Here is a 23,783-nt window from a genome sequence, read left to right as displayed (position 1 = left end):
ACTATGTCCAATTTTTAAATTATAATATATAAGAGAAAATGCAACTAAAAATTTACAATCTAATAAAGACTAAAAATTTACAATCTAATAAACACCTAAATACAGGCAGTTTTTTTGATTTTGAATACACAGAATTTTATTATATTTGTCTCCAAAGATACTAATTTTAGAATGTGTTTCTTAAGTATGCAATGCTTACCAAGAGTGATTATTTGAAGGAGAAAAGCTGCAGTTGTGACAACAGTCCTCTGCTGTGGTGACTTGACAATCTTACTTGCTTCCCACAGTCCTAATTCCCCCCGATCCAACAAATCTGAGCAATGCTTTCTATTGAAGGTTCTGATTCTTATAAGTCATGAGAACCTATATAACGTATGAGAAAACCTATCTGCAATGTCTCCACTAAGGTCTGGAAAATTCCACCATGGTAAAGTGGTCTGGTGATCAGAGTACAGAGCACAATTACTTCATGTGCTGGTGCCACCACCCCAACTGCTGAGGGCTGTGTGCTTATTTTCACATTGCTGGCATCTTGTGTTCTGTAAGCCAGAGCCCTCAATTCTTCAGGAAGCCACAGCATCTGTAGATGACAACTTGTTGCAGGCCCACAGATGTGCAATGATGTTATCTGCCGTAACGTGGGCACTGAATTATTGCTACTGGCCACAGGATTATTTAATTCATGCCATTTGGGTTGTACAGCATGGGCAGTTTTCCATATATCTGACTGAAGGAAAAAAAACAGATAATAAGATAAGGACAAACTATCTCAGACCTGTCACTTCTTCAAACACTGCCCTTCAGGTATTTCCATTCTCTCTGTTCCTGTGATTCTGCAGTTGAATCACCCAGCCTATTTTTCCTGACAGATTGTTCCTGCAAAGTAAAGGCCAGTGCACTGTCAACTTCAGTTTTGAAAGTTCAAATTTACACTTACTCTCTTGGGGGAATATTGTCTGGCCTGATTCTGGCATATTCTGTGTAACTTTAGGTATCTCTCTAGCTAACTCATCTAGTTCCTCCTGCATGGAATGTCTTGGTCCACAGATTTTCCTTAGCATGCCAATATCTTCTAAACATTTCAAAACATCAGACTGTCTATTCTACAGCTTCATTTTGTTTAATGAAGCTTTTATCATCCCTTAAATTATAGAGGATTTAGTTTCTGAATACATTTGCAGTAGTCGCGGTGTTCTTATTTTCAATATACATTGAGTTTCAGTATCTCTTTCATCTGTGTATCAATATGAGAGAGAAGAAAGTGTTTCACAGTGTGTATATTTATTCAGGGCAGGTAAAGCTGAACCAGTTGCCATTGCCACGCTTTCCTCAGCCCTCTGCTCTGAGCCCCTTTTCCAGTGTGTGGTGTGTCAGGCTTTGCCAAGCTGCAGCTGTTTTCCCTGGAGCTGGTCCCGGTGGCTGGACAGCTCTGGCTGCTTCTCTGACTGAACAGCTGCTTGCCAGTGGTACATCAATGGAAAAATAGAAATTTTCTGTTTGTTTACTTCGACAACCCTCCTTTATAAACTTCAAGTGTTTCTAGGTCATGCACCCAGGAGCTTGTCTAACTACATGGTTGCGTTTTTTCCCAGTGGATAGTATGTTACCCTAAAAACTTTGCTTGCATCCTAAGGGTCACCAAGGGAGCACTTCCTGAATGAATCCTATTACCGTGTTTCAAGGAAAAAAAAAAATAGACTAAACGGAAAAAACCGTAAAATTCCTGATGTGTCCATCTTTTGAATGTTGCAAGTAGAGTAGGTTTGGTCATTCTGTTTTAAAAATAATGTAATCAAGCAGTACAAGGTACAGAAGTGAGCAGCAGTGATCAGATTTGGGAAGTGGTTTCTTGAGGAGAAAAACTGGGGTTAAAGAGCTCCTATGGGTAATTTCATGTTGGAGAAACACTCAAAGAATGAGTGCACCAGAGAGGGTTTAGAATTTATCTTGAAGTGACATGCTGTCTTTTCTAGAGTCTTCTCAATCTTTCTTTTAAAACATTTGGAATTTATTGCAAAACTCTTGTGTGTGTGGTTAGTTACAAATTTTATTAATTGGATGTTGTCTTTGTCATAGAAGGCACATGAATTTGTCTGAGTACACTTTTTTGAGGACTTTTAGCAGCTTTAATGCATATTTGGCTACAGAATACCTGTTTTTAAAAAGGTATTTAGCTGGAAATAGGTTTGTGACACATGATGATACTGGCCATACTGTCCTCCCCACAACTCGTTATTTCAGCAAAGAAATTATGCTACTGATATAAATATCAATATCAATTTCTGCAGCAAATTGAGCTAAATCTGGAAAAGGACCAATGAACTCCACAGACACTGTACTACATGTCTAGTAAGGAAACATCTCTATGGTTAATCTCTTTCTAGTTAGTTTTTTACACAAGTGAACCTTGCTCAGGAATAGTTGTGATAAAACTAAAAACTTCTGTAGATGCTGTGTAAAACTCTAATTTTCTTTACCAGAGCTCTTAAAAATGATATATTTGACGTGATGGATAACTGTGTATTTAGAAAAGTTTGTATAGGAATTTTTAATTTTGCTCTACCAAGGCCTTTTAAAAGTACTCCTTCACTTGCACAAAAATAGACAGTGATGGAATAGGTTGTACAACCTGTGCAGTTGAAGGCTGTTCTGAAAATAAGCTTTGATTTTACTTGTCAAAGCTTCATTTTCAGCTTGATTTTTCCTTTGTTTTTCTTTTTTTTTAACTGATCCTTCTTTCTAAGGCTCTTGACTCAAATTCAAGGATTCCTTAAAAGCTGTCAGTAAATTATAGATGAGTAGAGAAAGCAATTCTAAATCACTCTAGGGACCTGAAGTGTGCAGGTGGACACCAATGGCAAAATGGTCTATTGAAGATGCTCTTGAAATGAATCTGATGCATCAGCATGATAACACAAAGTATGATGGACCAGTTTCTTAATATTTTTCTGTGAGCTCTTTTGTTCTGTATGTTTATCTTCTCCTTGAGCCATGATAGTGACTATAGTTAAAGATATTATTCTTTAAAATACAAGTGAGAATTTCAGAGTATAGAACAGGGAGCTCTTGTGGCAATAAGGTGAACTCTTGCAGCTTCAAGCAGAGTGTTGGAAATTAAAGCAGCTGATGCCTTTTGCTGTCTACAGAATATAAAAAGGTGGTTTTACTTTCCACTAGAAAAATGTTTAGCATTTTTCCAGGATCACTTGAAACCCTAAAGTGTTCTGTTTATAATAATTTCTAACATCTGGCTATGTAGAATAGAATATCCTGTAACATCTTTACTCTGCCCAGTTATATTCTAAAAATACAGTGAAGTGAAGCAAAGTCTAGTTTGGAAGCCAGTAACTGATGGTGTAGCCCAGAGTTCCAGTCCTATTCAGTATCTTCATTAATGACCTGGATGATGGTGGAGCTGTTAACATCTGTAGAAACATGCTGCTTTGTGGAGTTTATTTTAGTGTATACATTACTAGTTCTTAATGAGTTCTTAAGAGCAAAGGTTAGTGTAGGACTTGGGGAAAAATAACAAAGGAATTTTTCTCATCAGCTCTGGTTCCCAGTTGTGGAGGTTTTTGGTCAGGATTTGTCTAACTTTAGAGCAAGAGCTTGAGGAGGTAGTCTCATACTATTCCTGAAACCATTCTGCTATTGAAGCTTGCAAAAGTTGATCCCAAGTTACCCTGGTCCTTACCAGTTCACTGCTGAGTTTGCACAGTATTTCTTAAAAACACAGAAGAAAAACGGCTTTATACTTGTGTAGTAAAGTGCAAAACTCTGAATGAAAAGCTAAAGCCTTCCCTGAAGAGTGTTTTAAGACTTCTGCTAAGGATACAAGAGACACACTGCTGCTTATAAGTGGCTGCTCAGATCCTTAAGGGGATGATATCGCTAAGAATAACTCAGGGAAATACCCTTACAAGGAAAGGAGTTACTGGAAGGAAGGAATTTCAGGAAGGAATGAAAAGAGAGAAAGAGAGAGAAAGAGAGAGAGAGAGAAAGAAGGAAAGAGAGAAAGAAGGAAAGAAAGAAGGAAAGAAAGAAGGAAAGAAAGAAGGAAGGAAGGAAGGAAGGAAGGAAGGAAGGAAGGAAGGAAGGAAGGAAGGAAGGAAGGAAGGAAGGAAGGAAGGAAGGAAGGAAGGAAGGAAGGAAGGAAGGAAGGAAGGAAGGAAGGAAGGAAGGAAGGAAGGAAAGAAAGAAAGAAAGAAAGAAAGAAAGAAAGAAAGAAAGAAAGAAAGAAAGAAAGAAAGAAAGAAAGAAAGAAAGAAAGAAAGAAAGAAAGAAAGAGGCTTAAAGTGTTTCAGTGCTCATTCAGATAGTCACTAATTTCAGTAGGTGTTTGATATCTGCCTGCACTTCCTGCAAACTGCTACCAGACACACCAATTAAGAGTTGCTTGAGGCAGTGATTTTGAAGATGGCAATCCTTTTTCAAATATTCTCAGTTTTTTTTCTTTTCTAGGAATGGCACGTTTTCACCCTCTTTTCACAGTAACACATAAGGCACAAAGTTTCTTACTGCTGAAGCAATTTACAAGTCTTTTATGAAGACACAAGTACTTCAATACAAGCTGTGAGTTGCTGATCAGGGACATGAAGGTCAACTCACCCAAAGATGGGCTAATCCAGTCAAAGGAAGATGCTGTGCAGGAACCAGGCACAGCCTTGGTGGTGCTGATAAAACTACAGAAATACTGCCAGGACCTTCTGGGTTGTTGCACATTCATAGCTCAGTAGGACCCACGGGAAGAGGTCAACCCTGTTATACCAGCCCTGCTGGGAGAATGTGGTGTGCGTTGATGTATTTCTAATGGAGATATTAAGTGAGGTGCTTTGTTTATATCTATTGTGGTTCAGCTGAGATTATGTATTTACTGGAGATTATAAATCAACTTATTATTGGTTCCCCGAGACAGACACAACAGTATTTATTCATCCCTTTTCTTTACAGAACTCATTAAGTAATGCATGGGAAAACAGCTGTGTGTCTTCATATTTGCAAATGAGTTTCAGTCCATTAAGGTTGTGCTGTGAGGCTTCAATTCCCAGAGTTTTAACAACATATGGTTGATGGGCCATATGTAATATTGAAATGTTGCAGTTTTGCATTTGGGAAGGAGAACATTTTACAGGAGAGGAGTTGCCTGAAAGTGGAAGTGTGGTTATGGAAACAAGAGCACTATGAAGGTAGATACAATTTAGACTCAACAATGAAAAAAAGACTTAATGGCAGAGCATCTAATTTTGGGATGAAAGTTTATCATCAGTGAGGACGGCTACTCATAGACAGTGAAACAGTGCTCACCTGACTCGAGAAATCTTCTATGTAGCTGTCTTCTGCTTAATTAGGTCAGCTGGAAAAACAGTAGACAAGCTTTCCTGGAAAGATATCCTTCAGCAGATGTGAAGGAAAGAAAGACATCAAAACACTGTGGAGCCTAATAGCAATTTCTTATAATTATCTCCTAATCCACTGAAACATAGTTAACACATGTAACTAAACTTAAAGCACTTGTTTATACTCATATTTAAAATATGCTACTTTAGCAGACTTTAAAAGGTGAGTTTTTCACTTACTATAGCTGACCTAATAACAAATAGTGTCTGTCTATAAAACTCATCTTACCCTGTGTAAGTGGACTCTGCTTCAGATTTTAAGGAGCAAGTGAGCAGTTCAAATTTGCCTGTTTCCTTAGTGCTTGAGTATTTGATAATATTTACAAATCTGTTATTAAGCAATAACTCTAAAACAATTTGACCTGTGACTTCCTTCCAAGTGTGTTTCACACACTGGGGAGATAACTACCACTTAAAGGTTTTTGAAGGTTCTTATCTATCAAGATTAATATTTCAGTTTTACTTTCTACTATACATTGTAAAACTATCTGTTATTGCAAATTCATGTCCTAATATGTAAATTTGTCTTTTACAAATTAGTATTAATGCCATGGTGAATTGGTTAAGCACTGTAAGATAGCATAGAGTCATCATATTGAGTAGGAGGGTGTGTTTTCTACTCTTGAGTTTCTTTGCTTTTGAAACTGTTGGCAAAAGGAAAAAAAATGGGAGGTAAATTCTTGATTAGTATTTTGAGGAATTTTTTAATACTCGAAGTAATGTCAAATTAAAGTGAATTGGATTTTGTTTCTTTAAAATCCAAACTAGATTTTTTTGTCATAAAAAAAACCGTTTACATTAAATATTCAACCACTTCAGCTGTTTTTAAAACAGCAAATGTGTTTTGGATATTTTTATGGGTTTTTATCTTAACCTTGATATACCTTAGTCTAACTTTCATAACTTCAGTTGGCAAAATGCAATCACATAACAAAAGATTTGCATCTAATGCAATTTCTAGATGCCCTGGAGCATTTTTTTTCATCTGCCACTACAGTCCCAAAAGAATGCAGGTCTCTGGAGTTCTATGTGTTGCATCTGCCAGTCCCACAGGGACATCTGAGGTACTCAAGGGCATCAGAATGATAATATGTTCTCATGTTTGAAAAACTGAGTGTTATCCTCCTCAATTATTTTAATTTACTATTTGTATATTTTTTTATTTATGGATGCTAACCTCAGTCTAATTGTATCACTGAAAGGAAGTTCTGTCAAAAATTTTTGGTAGCTCCAGCACACCTCTAGTATTTCCTCCTAAAGAAGCTTAAGTGCATATGCTGGCTGCTGATAATAATCCCATGTGAAAGCTTTCCATTTCCCATTGCTTTTCTCTGAATTTTTTACTTCTCTTGGTGATGAATAAGAAATGAAGACAAATTATGCCATATAAGCGTGCAGTAAAAAGTTAGTTGTTACTCCAATCAAAAGTTGGATGAAAAACCATCTGGGGAACTTGTAACAGAAACTTTAATTCTCCCTCTCAGTACTAGCACGCCATTTAGTGAAGAGAAAATCATGGGACTCAGACACCAGACATTTTCAAAGCTGTTTTAAGTTCTCATCCAAAGGACATTTACCCAGTAACAAAAATCTCCTGCCGATTTCTGTGAATTTTACATCAGACTGGTACAGCCTTAAATCTAGTGACTTTCTTTATTGATTATTACCTGGAAAGATACTGATACTTGACTAATCTTCTTGTCAGAGCTATAGCTGTAGTAGTGACCTGTAAAAATACACATCGGGGTTCAGAACAGAGGTGAAATACACATATTATTTGAGCTGCCTCTGTTTCAAACAGGAAGGTAAGCAATTTTTAACTCTGTTTCTGAGATACATTTTGACAAATTGGGTTACCAAAATGGTCATACCAAGAGAAAATTGTGTCCAGCAGGGATATAATTGTGAGATTAGCATCCTCTGCAGCCAGAGGAGGCTGGCTGTTAGAGCAGTGTTTGGAGTGGTACAAAGAAGGTGAGAGGAAAGCAGTTGTTCTGCACCTTACTTGAGTAGCTGCTCTGAAGCCTGAGATGTAGAAGTTCTCTTTTCTCAGCTGCCTCATGATCATCACCACTGTGCCATACCCTTGACTAAAGGAAGAAAAGACAGTTCTAATGCTACGAAATTAGTTCCATCTCAGTGCTTTTTCAGTCCTTGGCCCCAGGCCAATATGGTTGTCCTTTACTTTTAGGAGTGTTTCATGTGGTATGGTAGCAGATTAACAGAGAAATGCTGAACTTGTGCAGTATTCTGGGCTTTGTATGCCTAAGTAATTTTACCCAGTCTGTTCTGAGCAGGGATACCATTATTTTTTTATTTTTTTTTTTTCAGGGCAAATGGAATATTTCTAATATGCATTTTTTTTTTTTGTGCAAAGTCTCTACAAGAAAAGACAAAATTACATTGCTTGAATATAAGCACATAGTATCATCTTGATACCCTACGGTACTTTAGATGTCCCTGTGAGGCTGGCAGATGTGACACAGAATATTACAGAGACCTGCATCCTTCTGTAGCTGCAACAGGAGGCTGAAGCAAAATGCTTCAGGGCATCTAAAAAATTAGACTAGATTTAATTCTTTATGTCTGTGTGTGTGATTATATTTTGCCAAACTAAAATTTTAAAAGTGTTCCTGCTTATAAAACATGAAAAGGAGAGACCACCAAATCACTATTTCCTGGACATTTTCAATACCTTGCATTGGATGCCAGAGGCTTTTGTCTCTTGTTCCCCACATACTAAATGGGTAAAATATGTCATTTTACACAAGAAAGTCATACAAAAAGGTCATTTCTGTTTATAAATTGTTCAGCGCTATAGTAAACTCATCACAACCCCATCCCCAAGGAATTAATTCCAGTATTGCTACTTAAATGATGACTACTTAATAGTGACTGGTAAACAGGCTTGCGCTCTGAGAGATCACAGTTCATCCTGTGCACTGAATGCTAAAGAGTATTTATTTTGATGCCATCTCCTGCATGTTTGAAGCAGTAGAGGTAGCCAAGCTCTTGACAGTTCCATGAGGCAGCATGGTGGTTACGCAGGGATGCTGAGCAGGGCTGGGGAGTGCCCTCTGCTACCCCATGTCCATTGTATTGGTTACAGTAAGTTCCATTTTTTGCATTATAGCTGATGATTTTCTGACATGGGAACATTTTCTTTACTGTATTCCAGTGCACCTTAATCTTGTCTCATTCACAGCTAAATCCATGCCATACTTTATCTCCCTCCTTTCCACCAAATCTTCTGTCTCTGCAGCTTTGCACTTTATTACATCAACCTTTGAATGAGTTGTCAAACTCTCTCCACTGTTTAACTGTCTTTTGTAAATACATCAAAGCCAGGCTTTTCATGCTCCAGCCTAAGCAAATACCCATAATGTGACAGTTTTAAATGAAAATTTTACCATCTTGACATGTTATTTGTACCAGTTCTGAGTGGGTGATGAAATCAGGTCTCCTGTAATTAAAACATTTAATGCTCTTTTAAGTTTTTCCTGAAATAAAATGGGATGTAGTTTTCATTTCTCTCAGCAGTGCCTGTGTGCTTCTCCTTACTGCTGACAACTGAGGTAAAGTGTTTTGAGCATCTTCTAAGTCACTTACACTGTCTTTTGCTTTTAACTTATTACTGCTTTTGAGCACTGTTCCAATATATGTCCTGCTCCTTTCCTTCTTAAAGAGGTTATGAAACCTTCCTTTTCCCTGCTTCTCTTAGTTCTCTTTATAGGGTCTAGTTCAACCTGACTTCCAGCAATTTTAATGAATCCTTTAAACTTATATTGGTCGTACTATTTCTTTTCTTTAGTGGGAGGAAAGAGTTAAGATTGTAAAATGTAGATTAAGAGAAAAGCAAGTAGAACACATACTGCATGTCATTGAATGGACATGAAATCTTTTGAAATGGACGGAGAAGTTTCCATTGGTTTCAGTGACTTAATGATCAATTCATGCCAAAATTGCAAGTGGGAGCATGTTTATGAGTATTTATGAGTTTACCTTAAAGTTTTAGAAGTTGCATGATTCAAACAGAAATCTTTAATAGAGGAAATAAAGGAAACTTGGTGTCTTATATGGAGAAAATAAAGGCCTTTTCATTATAATAGCAGGGTTTGCTATTTATTGTGAAGGGTAAATTCAGAGTCTTGTTCATAGCTTTTTCAACATAATGCTTTCAAGAAGAGTTATTTGAGATAAACATGACCAACTTATAAACTATACACTATAGGTGACTTTAAAAGGAGTGTAAGCTTATTCCACAGAAGCCTCCACAGGTGAGCAGAATGCTGATAATAATAGTATACAAAGAATATACTTTTTTCTTTTAAGAAGCGTATTTGACATTGTGGAAAAACACCTACATAAAATATGTAGTGCTGATCAAGAGTAAGATTTTTATCTGGAAGTATTGTCAAAAATTCTAACACCTTATAAATTTTTCTGAAGTTATTCTTTACAAAACAGTACCCACTTTGATTATATGATTATTGTCTGATTTAAAAGTCTTTAACCTTAGTTTTCTGGTTTTTAAAATAAAATTCAGGCTTCTTTCTCTATAAACAATATTAACCACTTTTGATTCACCTACATTATATAAAGTTTTCCACTCAAGTGGGAAAAAAAAAGTAAAAAGGAATGAAGTAATAGAGTCTTGAAGCCTTTATGATAATGCAGGCTCTTAGGGTGACAGATTATCTCAAGCTTTAAATTGTTTGAAAAACCACTTTGTCAAGTTGTTTTACCATCCCGGGAGAATTTTTTAAAAACACCTCTGTAACCTAAAAGGGCAAGTGAAAAGTTTGATTAGGAGATACCCCCCCCATTATTTCTGGGAGTTATTCAGTTACCTTGGGCCCTGTTTCAGTTTTGAGGCATGGATTACATCCCATGCCATAGAGAATGTGGTGCTTTAGGCCTTGCTGGAGGAAAAGAATGTAAAATAAAAACTGTCAATGGAAAGTGGTTTGGAGGCTTGGCCCTTGAGCAAAGTGATTTGAGAGGGAAGTGTTCAAACCACTTACTCAGCTTAGGAGGAGCACGTCCCTCTGGTGGCGGACACAATACTTTGAATTACAAAGAACTACAGTGTTTTCTATCAAAGGTATTTTTCTTGCAAGTGTCACTATGGAAGAGTATTACTGACTCCTGTTTGCATCTGCTTGCAGGAATCTCGGTGGCCTTTCTTATTTGGAGCAATCATTGTTCCATCATTGATACAAGCCGTGATTCTGCCTTTCCTTCCTGAAAGTCCTCGGTACCTCCTACTCGAAAAGCACAACAGGAGCAAGGCAGAAAAAGGTATGTTATGTTACTTTTTTACAATAAAGGGTGTTTATTGCAGGGATTCAGGCTGGAGATACCTGATTCTGATACCACTCTAGAAGCAGAATATTCTCATAGGAGATAATCTCTTGGCAATAATTTTTCTCACTTTTTTATTTGTCTCTGTATGTGTGAATATAGCTGTAGCTTTGAAGGTTTTATAAATTAAATTCTCCAGCAAGGTAACTTATCTAATATTACACATGGTGATACAGAGCTAACCAAATCATCCCGCTGTTATGTGCCAGTCACTCTGGCAGGGTTCATTTGGAAGTGAAATGTGGTTTCAGTCATTGTGACTCCCTTATCTACAGTTTTTGCACTTTGACTAATAAAAACACAGATTCTGTTGCTGTTTTTTTTTTCCCAGTAGTTGCTATGTTTGACTTCATGTTCTGCAACTCAATAACCTTTGTAGATCTAATAAAAATCCATACATCTGTTTAACTGAAAAATTCCAGTGTTTCCATATTGCTTCAGCTTCACACATACAGAATATTTTGTCCTTACTTTAGGTTCCAGGTGTAAAACTATTTCCTTGCATGATCACAGTTGCTGCATTCCAGTATATTTCTCATGGTCCCAATACAGCTGAGGGAATGTTAAAAATTTAGTTTAGCTTATTTTAAGGACATATGAAAAACAGGAATCTACAAATAAGGAGACTGATTATAATACCAAAATACCAAATGTAAGTGCTTTACAAATTGTTCTTAAGGACTTTGTTTGAATATGAAGTTTAACATTTTCAGTCATGAACTAGTTGCTTGCAAAACTACTTGTAAAGTGTGTATCAACCCTTCAAATATATATTTAATTATCTCTTAGCATTAAATTAATGCAACTCTATCCAGAAACTCTATAGTCTCTATTTTGAAACTAAAAATTGGCCTTTTTTGTTCTGAAGAGCCCTCTGAAAAAGAAATAGCACATTAATGAAGAGACTCCCATGTGGTCTCTATTTGGTGTTGAACAAAAAATTCTATAAATTTTAGAGCCTCAGAAACTTAGAGATAGAGTTCAACGCTTAAAAAATAAAAGATCACAAAAGCAACAAGGTTTTGGGAAGAGCTTCACAGGGTCAGCAGAGTTTTGAGGAGGCAGAGAAGCTTTTCCAAGGACCACGAAGGAAAGTACTGCCCTGCCAGCTGTGCTCAGAGCACCCAGCAGGGGTGCAGGACCCAGCTCGTGTTGGCTGTTGGGTGGAAAATTCTGCAGCACCATGGCTGGGCAGGGAAGAAATGCCTTTGGGTGCCAAGTTTAAACTGGCTCATTTCTGCCTGATAAAACCATAGATATATTTCCAGAGCTATGGCTGGCAAAGAGTCTGCATCTGCAATGCTATTGCATAATGTCACACTTGCTATGAGGATTGAAAATCCTGCTACAGTACCTGGAGACCTCAGCAAGTGAAACTGGACCTCTCATAGATAGAGATTAAAAATTATAAAATGTGGCAGTAAAATAACACCACCTGCCTTGAAATACACGCCATTTACTGTTGCTGGTAGTGTGCCAACTGTGCTCTGGGATGTTTTCCGCATAAATGTTCTGAAAATAATTTGAAATCTAATCCAGAGGCATTGGAGGTAAGTTTTGGAGTAGAAGACATCAGGAGAGCAGTTGCCTGGGGAAATGAGCTTTAGCTGCTGGCTTGCTGATTACAAGAAGATGGCTTTCATGAGCCACCCTAAGGACTATAAATTTAGATACTCTGAGAGAAAAAGAGACAACTGATATAAAAAGCTTTTCAAAGTACCTGCATATGAAGATATGCTTTTGGATTTTTTTAATTCTAAAAGAAATGACGCAATTTGGAGGTATGTTGTAGTACAAAGTATAACTCATTTTGAGTGTAGTCTATAGTGGAATTCAGAAAATAGGAGAGTGAATCAAGACAAATCATCTGGATATTCGCATTATCAGCAGAAATGGGGGAGGAAAAGTCTAAGTATTTAGGAGACTGGAGGAGTTGTGATTTATTAAAATGCCCTTCTACTTGTAAGTCATATAATGACAAAGCAGAATTCTTCATTTTAATGATGACTACAGTAATGCTTTTAAATTATTTGCCTCTTAGCTTAAATCTACATATTAATATTGGAAATTTGCAACTCTTTCTACTGACTAAATCCCTTTTATTTCTCTTAATGGATCAAGGCTATTTATTCAAATATATATTTCACTGTGGATTATACCTTGTCAGAGTAATATAAAGCTCTTATTTGCAAAAGGTCTGCTGTATTTAAAGCAGATGACTATGTTAGTCTTTATGAAATACTCTAATGTAGGCATGTATGTCAAAGCTCCTAAAATGGAGCTGACAACATTAATCTTCCTAATTGTTTTAGAGCAATAAAATCCAGTGAGATAATGTAGGTCACTGAGTTTCCACAAAGTTTTGCTCCTGCTTTCATCTCCTCCTTTTCTTCTCTGTCTCAGGAGATAACCAGTCTACAACAACCAAAATACAAGTGGTGTCAACCTCTTTTCTGGCACATGTTTTTAAGGGGCAAATAAGAGTCTGAGAGAAGGAGAAGGACCAAAACATGTTGTGTAAACAATGAAAAAATGAGGGTAGAGAGTTAGAGAGGCACCATGTGCAAGCCTGAACCACACCACCACAAGAGAAGCTATTCTTTGGGGCACAGGGGCAGCAATGCCTCAGATGAGTGAAGTCTCCTGAGCCCCATTAGCGGGATTTTACCCAGTCTCCTGCTTTTCCTGCATCCCTTTCCAGCACTGCGAGGGGTGCACACTGTGGGCAGCTGAGCCCATGTCAGACATACAGACACCATGTCTGACCTGCTGCTGTCTGCTGCCAAAGGCAGCACTGACAGATGAGCTTGGCTCATCTTCCTGGAGGTCACCAGCCTGTATCCTCCTCCCTGAGACCCAAAGGAGCTGAATATCTCTCACATTCCTGTCTCACTGCTGAATGTGGGAGAACTGACCCATGTGTTTTGGGGAGAGAGCAGTCCACTGAACAGCAGCATAATCTGTAAACCTGCTTTGCCCAAGGAACTAAGTCTGGTAATGAAGCCAGGGCAGAACCAAGACAGCTCCTCTCCCAGGTCCCATAACTAATATTCTTCTCATCCAATAAGAATAGAAGAGAAGAAATTGCCTAGCATTTAACTGGTGTGACCCTTCTTAATCAAGGCCAGACAGCAAAAGAAAAATGGGTATTTAAGTGGTTGAAGAGGACTTTGGAAGGAAATTGTGGAAATGAAGAATGACAGGGATAGAAACACGAAGAAACAGAAAAATCTTCTGCTATAATTACATCAGTTTACCATCCAAGTTCTAGGACAGTAAGACAGGGATTTCACATTTACTGTCCATTAGTTGCATGCCAAGTGCACCCCTGGTCTGTGAGTATCACAATGATGTAAATATAAATAAAATCAGTATTAGTGATAAAATGGAACATTTGTTACGGCTAACACTGGTTATAAACACTTGCAGTTGGAGAGTTGAGGTGTCTTATTTGAAGTGTATTGTTACAGGGAGGAACCTTGCATTTTATATACAGCTACAGTAGCAGGTCATGTGAATCAATAATGGATTTCAGCTGGTATCCCAGCTTGCCAGGGAACAAGAACTTTTTTATGTCTTAAGGGTCAAACAACTTGGATAAAATGTCACAGCAACATCTTTTGGTGACATACAAAACCTCTTCGTCTAGTATGTTCAATCATACATTATAAGTCCTATGGTTATGAAAGAAGGATTACAATATGTATAATGAGATTCATAGATTTGAATTTTTAGAAAGATGAATTAGGGTTGGTACCGTTTCATATGACAAAAGAGCAAGGTCACTCTGGATTTAAAAAAGCAGGTAGCCAATTTTTTACAAAGCCCTTTGAGGGGCTCACATGGACTGGAGGGGTGTTAAACCCAAAGTTACAGCAGGAACAAGATACTGCAAATCCAGTGATTAAAATAAGTTGTTATGACTGACGACAAGCACATACGATTTGTTTTTGTTTCTCTGTGGGTTTTGTATGTCTATAAAGATTATAAACTATTCTGACTGGAAAGGAAGACATGACCATGACTACTACACTTGCTGGTTTATGGTAAAGGCTTCATCTCAGATGTTTACCTGCCAAGAGCTGGAGTGATTGTGGTGTGTCTGATTTGTTTTTAAACTTTTCTTAAACCTCCTGTCTTTTAGAAAGGATGTTAGGTCATTGGACCTTTAATCCAACTCTGTTTACCAATTCTTGTGTTGTTTTAGGGTGGTGTGTATATGTTTTGTTTTACCTGTACATCTTGGCTAGTTTCAGGTGAACCTGAACATGCCTGTTGATGTGTGTAAAACCACACATACAAAGAGGTAAAGATGTAATCCTTAACTGGATAATAACGCAAAAAAGATCTGTGTGCTCTTTACTTAGAAGAAGATGGAGGGAAAAACCTGAAGTCATTTGCCCACAGTTATATTTCCTGATATTTTTCTTAAATTTTTCCATACCACATGCTAGTAGATAATAAATATTTTTTAGATTTAAATAGCATTTTTATACTTATATCTCATCTAGGAAGAGACACCTGAATACTTCTGGATACTCAGTACTCTAATAAAATCAGTTTATATGAAAATAACTTTAGTTCATTTTGTAAATTATTTCTATGTTGACATGGAGTAATTACAGGGAAATTTCTACTGTCCTAAACAGTGGCCAAAGAAGAGGTTGTTTAAGCAGAACTTGGACAAAGATGTGTGAGACAGTGTGGCACTGGATTTAATGTAATTAATCACCAGGGAAGTGAATGTGTCCATGAGAAACAGATGACAATAATACTCCCACAGCTTATTTTAATTTTTTGTCTATTTCTTTTCAAAGGATAAAGCCCAAACTTGACCACTTATCTCTTTTTCTACCCCCTCTTGCCTGGTGCTGGCTTTATACATTTTGATATTTTATAATTTCTTGTCAAAGTGTGCATGTTAATTCTGTGGATGACAACTGCTTTCTTTCCACAGTCCTAGAAGTACTATAGTGGAAAAAGAATTAGTAATTCCCCATGTAGCTGAGATGTTGTGTCCATCTTCGGTTAATTTAAAGGCCTGTTTCGTTTTAGGCATTGTACCAACTGACTTTTTTTCACTTCTTTGAACCTGTTTCAGGTGCTTCACCCTCACTTAGGTGAGATGAATGAAAACTGGTGGTGTAAATGGAAGGGTTTCTTGACTTCTTTCCTCTTGACTGGAACCATCCAGTTCTTTTCCTATTTATGAAGGCAATATTCCAGCTTTTGAAGGCTGAGCTTCTATAAGCTTTTGATCCAAGGGAATTAAATAGGAATCTGGAAAGTTTTAAAAGTTTCTAGAACTGCAGCTCCTTAGATGGATTTAAGTGTTACATGAAAATCAGGCTTCCCTATAGAGAGAAGCAGCCAGTCACGGAGGGAAATGAGTCATTGCAGCAAGGAGAAGAACAACTGCTGTGCTTCTCAGTGCCAGTAATGCCAGGGTTTAGAATGTAAAACTAATAAATTGAACATCACACATTGAAAGACTTTTGAGTTTCCCTATCTCTCTGCCAATGCAGAATTTATTTCCACATTATTTATATATGAAATTATGATCCTTATGGTACTGAAAAACTGCTAATGGAAGAAAATTAAAGGTGTCGAGTAGCAGGAAAATGTTTTTCCAAGAAGGTTGGTGATGTCTATTCAATATGCATGTATAGCATAGTAATTTCTTGGCATTTCTTGACTTGTTGGTAATTTTAAGTATCCATCAAAGTTGCCTGGTGGCATTTACATCTCTTTACTGAATGCCATGAAGGAAAGAAAAGAAATCAGGTGTCTATGTTTTTCCTGCCTTGTACTTGACAATTTTGTTAATTGCATTTTTTTTAGTTCCTGATCCTTCTAGAAATACAGCTAGCTCTCTTGTGCAGAAAAGACAGATTGCTATCTTTTTACTTGACTGCACCTATATTTTTGACTTGTGTGTACTAAAGTAATGCTGAATATTCTAAGAACAGGAAAAATAAAGAAAACTATTCACTGACCTAATTTACACTGATAAACCAGATGCTTAAAAATCTGAGAGCATTATTTCATGGAAGACTATGGTGATACATGTCTGATTGTTCTCATCTTTATCTGATTTTTTCTCAATCGACGTTCTAATAGTACTGAGGAAAGTGTAACTTCAGTATGAGACATTGACTTAAACATACTGTAGGCACACATTGTTCTAATTTTACATTTCTTATCACTGTCTTTAAATACATAGCACTCATTAAAATGAGTGTTTAGCATGTCATTTATTAAAAAATGGGCAACAAGGGACAAAACTGAGCAGATTAAAGTTTTAGTTCTGAGGTCTCAGTTTTTTAATTCATTTCTGATTGTACAGCCTGTGTGAAAAGATAAATCTCATGCTTTTACTGAGAGATTTAAAAATTCTGACCTCTCCTCTCACAAGAGATAAACCAGTTATCAGAATATATGAATGTTATGAATTGACTCAACACCCAGAGGTGGTTCATCCCTTAAAAAAATCATCCTTCTTGTTAAGGAGAATTGTGTGAGATCCATTGGAATGCATTAGAAGTTCTAAGTGCCTCAGGAACATTTGGCCCAGAGCTCAGGTTAGTTCCCTGCACCACCAGATTGGGAGCCAAGCAGAATATGCAGCCTTGTGCACTCACCTAAGTGTCAGAGAGGGACTGGGGAGGCCACCAGTTCATTTGTGTGATCTATCCCTCACTACAATGAAATGCCACTAATTGGCCTTTTCATCTACTGGGTAAAGATAAAATTTTTAAACTTCAAAATCTAAATGAAGTCTGGATGTATTAACCATGACTAGTCAGTATCTCTAGTTTTCTTGGCTGTCAAAGTGCTTTTTATGATTCAAAATTGTGTAAACATACTGAAATATGTGGTAATTTGTTTATAGGCAATGTTATGTAAAGCTGTGGTTAAGAAAAATAATTTGATTCTTAGGTAAACTAAATGAACTTATTCATTTAATAAAAATAACAATTTTAAGTGACTTGCTGTGTAAAGGATTTCTTGGAGTGTTAGCATCCTACTAGATCACAAGTCCTTGCTGCAGGGGTCCATGTAATGTCATTGTTTCTCTGCAGTCACTCTGAGATGATGAGCATTTTAAACATCTCTTAAAATGCCAACCCCTGGGGTATGTTCATTAGATTTGAGACAAATCTATCACCTGCATAGACAGTATCTGTCAAACAAGGTTGGTGGAGACACATCATGTCCAGTTGGAGGTATCTCTATCTTGGAGGAGGTGTGAGGTGGAAAGCCTGTATTATTCACAGTGGAAAGTTATTCTGGTAAGAAATCAGTGTAAAATACTAAATTATGTCTTTCTGGGGAGATGAGGGAGGTTGCTTGCTTGCTTGCTTGCTTACACTGGCCATGTAAATTTGTTCCTATGACGCCAGCATTGACAAACATGAAGTCTTGAACTGCTCTGGGTAAATATTTCCAATATTAATCACCTTGATGAAGTGAATTCTTGTCTATATGCTAATAAAATTAAGAGGTAATTGGAAGAGTAGTAGCTATTCCTTTCCAATGTCTGCCTTTTCTTGGTTTACCAGACTTATATGCATCTTTACATCTCACTACTTCTTTATTCATTCTATCTCCAGCAATGAAGCCAGCTATACTGTTAGGCTGAAAAAGTAGCCAAGTTAAATAATGTTCAGAGATGCTTTGGTAATAAATATTTTCAAGTCACATATGATTTTCACTCTTCACTGGACCTTAGGCTATATTAATATATATGAAATAACACAGGAGAGATCTTGTAGGGAGACAATTTATAGTTTTGTTTCAGTTTCTGAACTCAATAGTGGGGAGGAACCACATCACATCCAGAGCAGAATGATATTGTTGGTGGAAGAATAATTAATTTGTAGCTCATATATACCTCCTGTTTGTTCCAAATATTTCCATTTTAAAGAAGCAAGACAGTTATAAATGCACACAGTGCCAAGTGTTTGGCCTAAAGTATATGTCCTCTCTTTATAGCATTTCAGAGATTCCTTGGGAAGGATGATGTGTCCCATGAAATAGAAGAAGTTTTGGCAGAGTCTCGAGTCCAGAGAAACACCAAGATGGTGTCAATCGTTCAGCTGCTGAGGACGCGCGCGGTGCGATGGCAGATTGTCACCGTGGTCGTCACCATGGGCTGCTACCAGCTCTGTGGGCTGAATGCTGTAAGTGTCCTTCCTCAGGCCATGGCATCTCCTGGGGAGCTCCTTTCCTTTATGACAGGTTTGGGTTGTACCATTTACCAACTTCTACGAGTTCCCTTTTTTGGCTGTTTCTTAGTAATGACTCTGTGAGAGCAGCGTGTGGGAAGATCCGCAGAGATCTGTCTTGTTTGAGGGCTTTTAAAACAAAAGAGTTTGAGGTAAGCCATGTTGTGTTAACTTTGAAAGAATACATGTAAAGGTAGAAGAGATCAGCAAAAAAAGAGCATGCAGCTTTCACTTCTGATACTCAGACTCTCTGTTTCTGGGTATGCCCCATGCTTATTCAGAGTTTTTTCAGTAGACATTTCAGCTTGGATTCATTCAGTTCAGTACTTGCAGAAGTCACAAAAACTTCCTATAAGTAATTTTAAAGGTTGCACTGCATATTTGATTTTTTTGTTGCTTCAATGTTCCTGCCTTGGAAAGTGAAGCAAAAGAGGGATACGACATAAAATAGCAAATCCTATTGACCATTAACATGTCTGAGGCTAATGAATGTCAGAAGTCTCCTTTACCATCTATCTGAGCCCATGTGAGAAAGCCATAGGACAGTTTAGGTTGGAAGATCCCTCCACCTGGTCCAAGCCCTTGCTTAGGGCAGGAATGACTTCAAGGTTGTCTCAGGCTACTGAGGGCCTTGTGCAGTTGAGTTTTAAACATATTCAAGGGTGAAGGGTCTATAACCCTCCCGGGCAACCTCTGCCAGGTGTTTACACTACTTACACTGTGAAAAGTTTTCTTTATATCCAGTCAGAACTATTCTTGCTCAGCTTGTGGCATCTGGCTTAGATGCTTTATCCTGCCCCAAAAAAATACTGTCATGAAGCATCTCAAAGGGAAAGGGGTTTTTGTCACAGTTCAAAGGCATTACTTGCTTATATTTACAAAAAGCAATATTCTTGCTGCCACAAGGAAATCTCACTGTGCTCTGCAGCAAACTCCAGATAGATTTTCCCCCCAGGACTAATAGGGCTTTGTGCTTTTGTATCTGTGGACACTAGCTCAGGCTTATCTCAGGTGTCTCTGTAGCTTTAAGACTCCAAATAAAAGTAATTTGTCCAAGACCATTTAAAAGATTAATGCAATTGGAACTCTGGTATCGAAAAGATTTTTATAAAATACTCAGAGGGAAATAGAAGAGTTTTTTCATCCTGTGGGGTAAACTATAATAATGTTTGTATAGGTGATGTTTTCTTCTAATGGCAGCATTTCAGAGCTAATGGCAGGTTATTTTATTCCTCATTGTGGATATATTTTTGAGAAAAAAACCCCAGAATTATCTTGTCATTCAGTCTTTTTAAGATTTATCAACACATAAGGGGAAAAAACGACACTCATAGTAATAAACAGAGTGTTCAAATAATGGAGCACATTGCCTAAAAAACGGTCACAGCTAAATTTTCAGGGGAAATGGAAAAGTTTTGTGACTTTGAGGATAGTTAAGTTTATAGAAATTGTCCAGTATTCTGTGGCAGAACAAAGGCACACTCTCATGGCTTAAGTGAGGGTATGGTTGGATAGTCAGACATTTCCAGTCCAAAATGGTTGCCAGTGTTATTTAAAAGTGTCGTTGTATGGCCACTTTCTGAAAATATGCCTCAGAAAAAGTGTCTTTGTCAGGAAACCTGTGTGTTGAGTTGGCTATTTCAAGCCTTCCTTTTTTATTACTTTGTTTCTCTTCTCATGCAACGTCACCAAACATGAAAAAAAAATATTCACACAAAAATTGCGTTATGAAATGGATTATTTAAACAGTTGTTAGTAACAGTTAATAGTAAAACCAAGAAAATTAAAAGAGAGGCCAAGAGAAATAGCTGGATCACCTGATTAAGAAGAGACCAGCCTTCAAAACCTTGTCTCTTTTGCTTGGCTTTCCTGGCTGATGCTGCTCAAGTCACTCAAACTCCAAGGTGAGAGGACAGGTCCAGGTGTGACAGACACTGGTGAACCTGGGTCTTGGTTTGCCTGAGTGCATCTGAACCAACCTGCTGGGTCTGAGCCAGCATCAGCCAGGTTTTGCTGGCAGGGAAGGCTCCTTCTAACTCATTTGCTTTGTCTGTAGTGCCCTGTTAGTCAGTCTGGTCTTTTCCACAACTTCCATCTGGACAGGGCATATGGGAAAGTTGGGATTCCTTCAGGCGAGAATCTCAGGTCGTCCTCCAGGGAAAGCGCCAGCTGGCAGATTTCTGTAATCATCCTGCTGGTACCTGAGAACACTTGCTTCTTTTTGAAGATTTTTACTTCAAATAAAAATTTGTTTTGCTTAAAACAGTACATTTGTTTATTTCCACATGGAACAGAAATCATGGTGAAGCTGTGATCACGTTAATGTTTTCAATTATAACAAACTATAAGACAGCCTGACCTAAACAATTATTTCTTATTAGTCTCTTTTACTCTGTTAACATTTATCTGATACATATAAGCCATAGTAAATTTATTTATCCTCCACCACTTTATCTCAGTTCTAAAGAAGTCATAAAACTATGGTGAAGTTTTCAGTGGTGAAGGTTATACCTTTTCATGTCAAGAAATACACTGTATGGCATATGGGAGCATGTATGTATGACATATATGACTAAGGGAGTCATTCCCACAGTGGGATCCCTAGGTTCCTGTAAAGTCTGTTCTTAAGGCTTTATTTTGGGTGCAAAGAAATTATTCTGGGATGGATCTGTGGAACAATGCATGTTTCCAATGTGCAAAAGATCTGTCATGGTGAGCACTTCACAGCTGATGTGGAGAACACCAGGCAGTGTAAGAAGGGGTGAGTATGCAGTGAGCCACAGCCTGTGTCTCCACTGTTGCCATTTAGTGTTTGAGCCTTCTGCATTATTTTCCACAGCTCTTTCATTCAAAAACGTTTAGCCTAATCATTAGCTAATTTTCTTAGCTGATTAAATCATTAGCTAACAAAAACTATGTTAGAAAAATAATTTAAATGAAATTAGAAAAGTGATCATTAGCCTAGTAAGTATGCCTAGCAAATTTGCCAATATTTTTTCTCTCCTTAATGGTAGACAGGCTGAAAAACATTCAGTTTTTGTCTTGAAAATTGTACACTTTGTTAATTTTTATTCTAATTTGTTTTTGTACTGCTACAGAGAGTAATAAGTCTGTGAATCTCATCCTGGTTTTGCTCTGACAGTTTTTTAATCTTGTGGTCAGTCATACTCTTTTCTGAAACCACTTGCAAAACATTTTATGTTCTTGTTGCATTCTGGCAAATTTCATTCATGAGTTAATTGCATTAGTGGCTCTTTAGTCTCTTTCTTCTCTTGAATTGTGCATACTTGCAATATCTTTGTTGTTTTTAGAAGATCTAGCTGCTATACAAAACTGATAATAAGGGTGAAATACCTAAATTACATGTTTTCTAACTTTACTGCTCTAAATCAATCATGTAACTTGTAGTATGATGAAGAAAACTATTTTTACCCCAGTTTTTGTGCTACTTTGTTCTGCTTATATACTTTATAAATATATGGGAAGTGAATACACTGTCAGAGTACTGGGTCGCCCCAAAATTCTGAGTGAGCATAACCATTTCAGAGAGGACTGGGAGCTGCTCCTTGGCTTTGTCTGTGCTCTGTGTCAGCAGGGCATTAACTCCAGCATGTCCTACACAAAGGCAGATTACTTCATGTAGAGAAGTTTGTTGCTATAATTTCTTGTCACTGCATCTGTTCTGATGAAAGCTGATGTGCCAGCAGTAGGCATAAGTCTTCAATCAGTTTCTCTTTATCTGTAAGGTGATAAGGTGGCTTTTTACTCCTTGGAGTGTTATTTTACTCGGGGTCTATGTAATATGAGTTGGAGTTTCTTCTTTGACCTGGGACAAGCCACTTTGCTGAAGGGATAGTTGGGAATTTAAAATTACTTTTTTTTTTTTACAAAACTGCTGAGTTAGTTTCTTAACAAACAGATGTAGCAAATGCATAATACTGGCAGATAGTAGGGTTTTCCTCATGCAATCATAACACTTCCATCCATCAGACAAGCCTTGTATTTAGCAGTGCTTGCCCTGTTAGGGCTTGCACCATTGAGAGCATACGGGAAAAAATATCACTGCTACTTTAATGTTTAGTACCATCTTTATCTAGGGCTTTGAGTTTTGTTGTCACAGATCAATTACCTGTGGTTTAAAACTTTATTTTCTTTTGATAATCAGTAATTTCAAGCATTTTTCATTACATTCTACTAAATCAATTATCTTTTTTCTCCTCTTCTTGCATGCTTTTGGCAGCCAAAATCTTTGGCTAGTTCTTTCCTATCACCTCGAGTCAAACATAAATGTAAGGTTTCTGAACATAGTTGATGTGAATGGGACTCTGACGCTCACCAGACTTGCTATTTTAGAATGTTTCCACTATATATTCTCTGCCTGGATATTGTCACTGCTGCATATGGTTTTACTGACTAAACATGATTGACTTCCTCTAAGTCATGCAACCTGCATTTCTGTCCATTAGTGACAGCTACTTCAAGCCTATGATTAATTTCATCCTAAAACCAGCATTTTACTTTTCCCCAAGCAACACTAATCTTAAAAGTATCTTTTCTTTTTGTGGATAATAAAGAAAGACTGGGGGGATGGCTTGACTGCAGATGTCCACTCTCCAGTAAGGTTAAAGCAGAGATAACACCTCACACCAAAAATGAGCAGCTTCTTCAGCCCCTCACAACATCTCTTTCCTGTCCTCTCCTCTGTTGTTACATGCTTTATTGGATTATTCCATATAGCTACACGAACCTGCTTGGTAAGCCACACAAAACCTATTTGTATCCTGTTGTTCAAGCT

General features: G+C 37.5%; 1 protein-coding gene across 2 annotated transcripts in view; it reads left to right on the top strand.

The window, feature by feature from the left end:
* The window catches only part of SLC2A9 (solute carrier family 2 member 9), a 79,858-nt gene that overhangs the window by 17,140 nt on the left and 38,935 nt on the right, over positions 1-23,783 (top strand). For both annotated transcript variants that reach the window (XM_083861224.1, XM_083861225.1), the window contains exons 6-7: positions 10,565-10,697; positions 18,756-18,943. In XM_083861224.1, coding sequence (XP_083717350.1) covers positions 10,565-10,697; positions 18,756-18,943 — 321 coding nt within the window. The remainder of the gene's footprint in view (positions 1-10,564; positions 10,698-18,755; positions 18,944-23,783) is intronic.

Source organism: Zosterops lateralis (assembly GCF_965231275.1).
Source record: "Zosterops lateralis genome assembly, chromosome: 5".
Classification (NCBI taxonomy): Eukaryota; Metazoa; Chordata; class Aves; order Passeriformes; family Zosteropidae; genus Zosterops; species Zosterops lateralis.
This window is presented reverse-complemented; position numbering and strand designations above follow the sequence as displayed.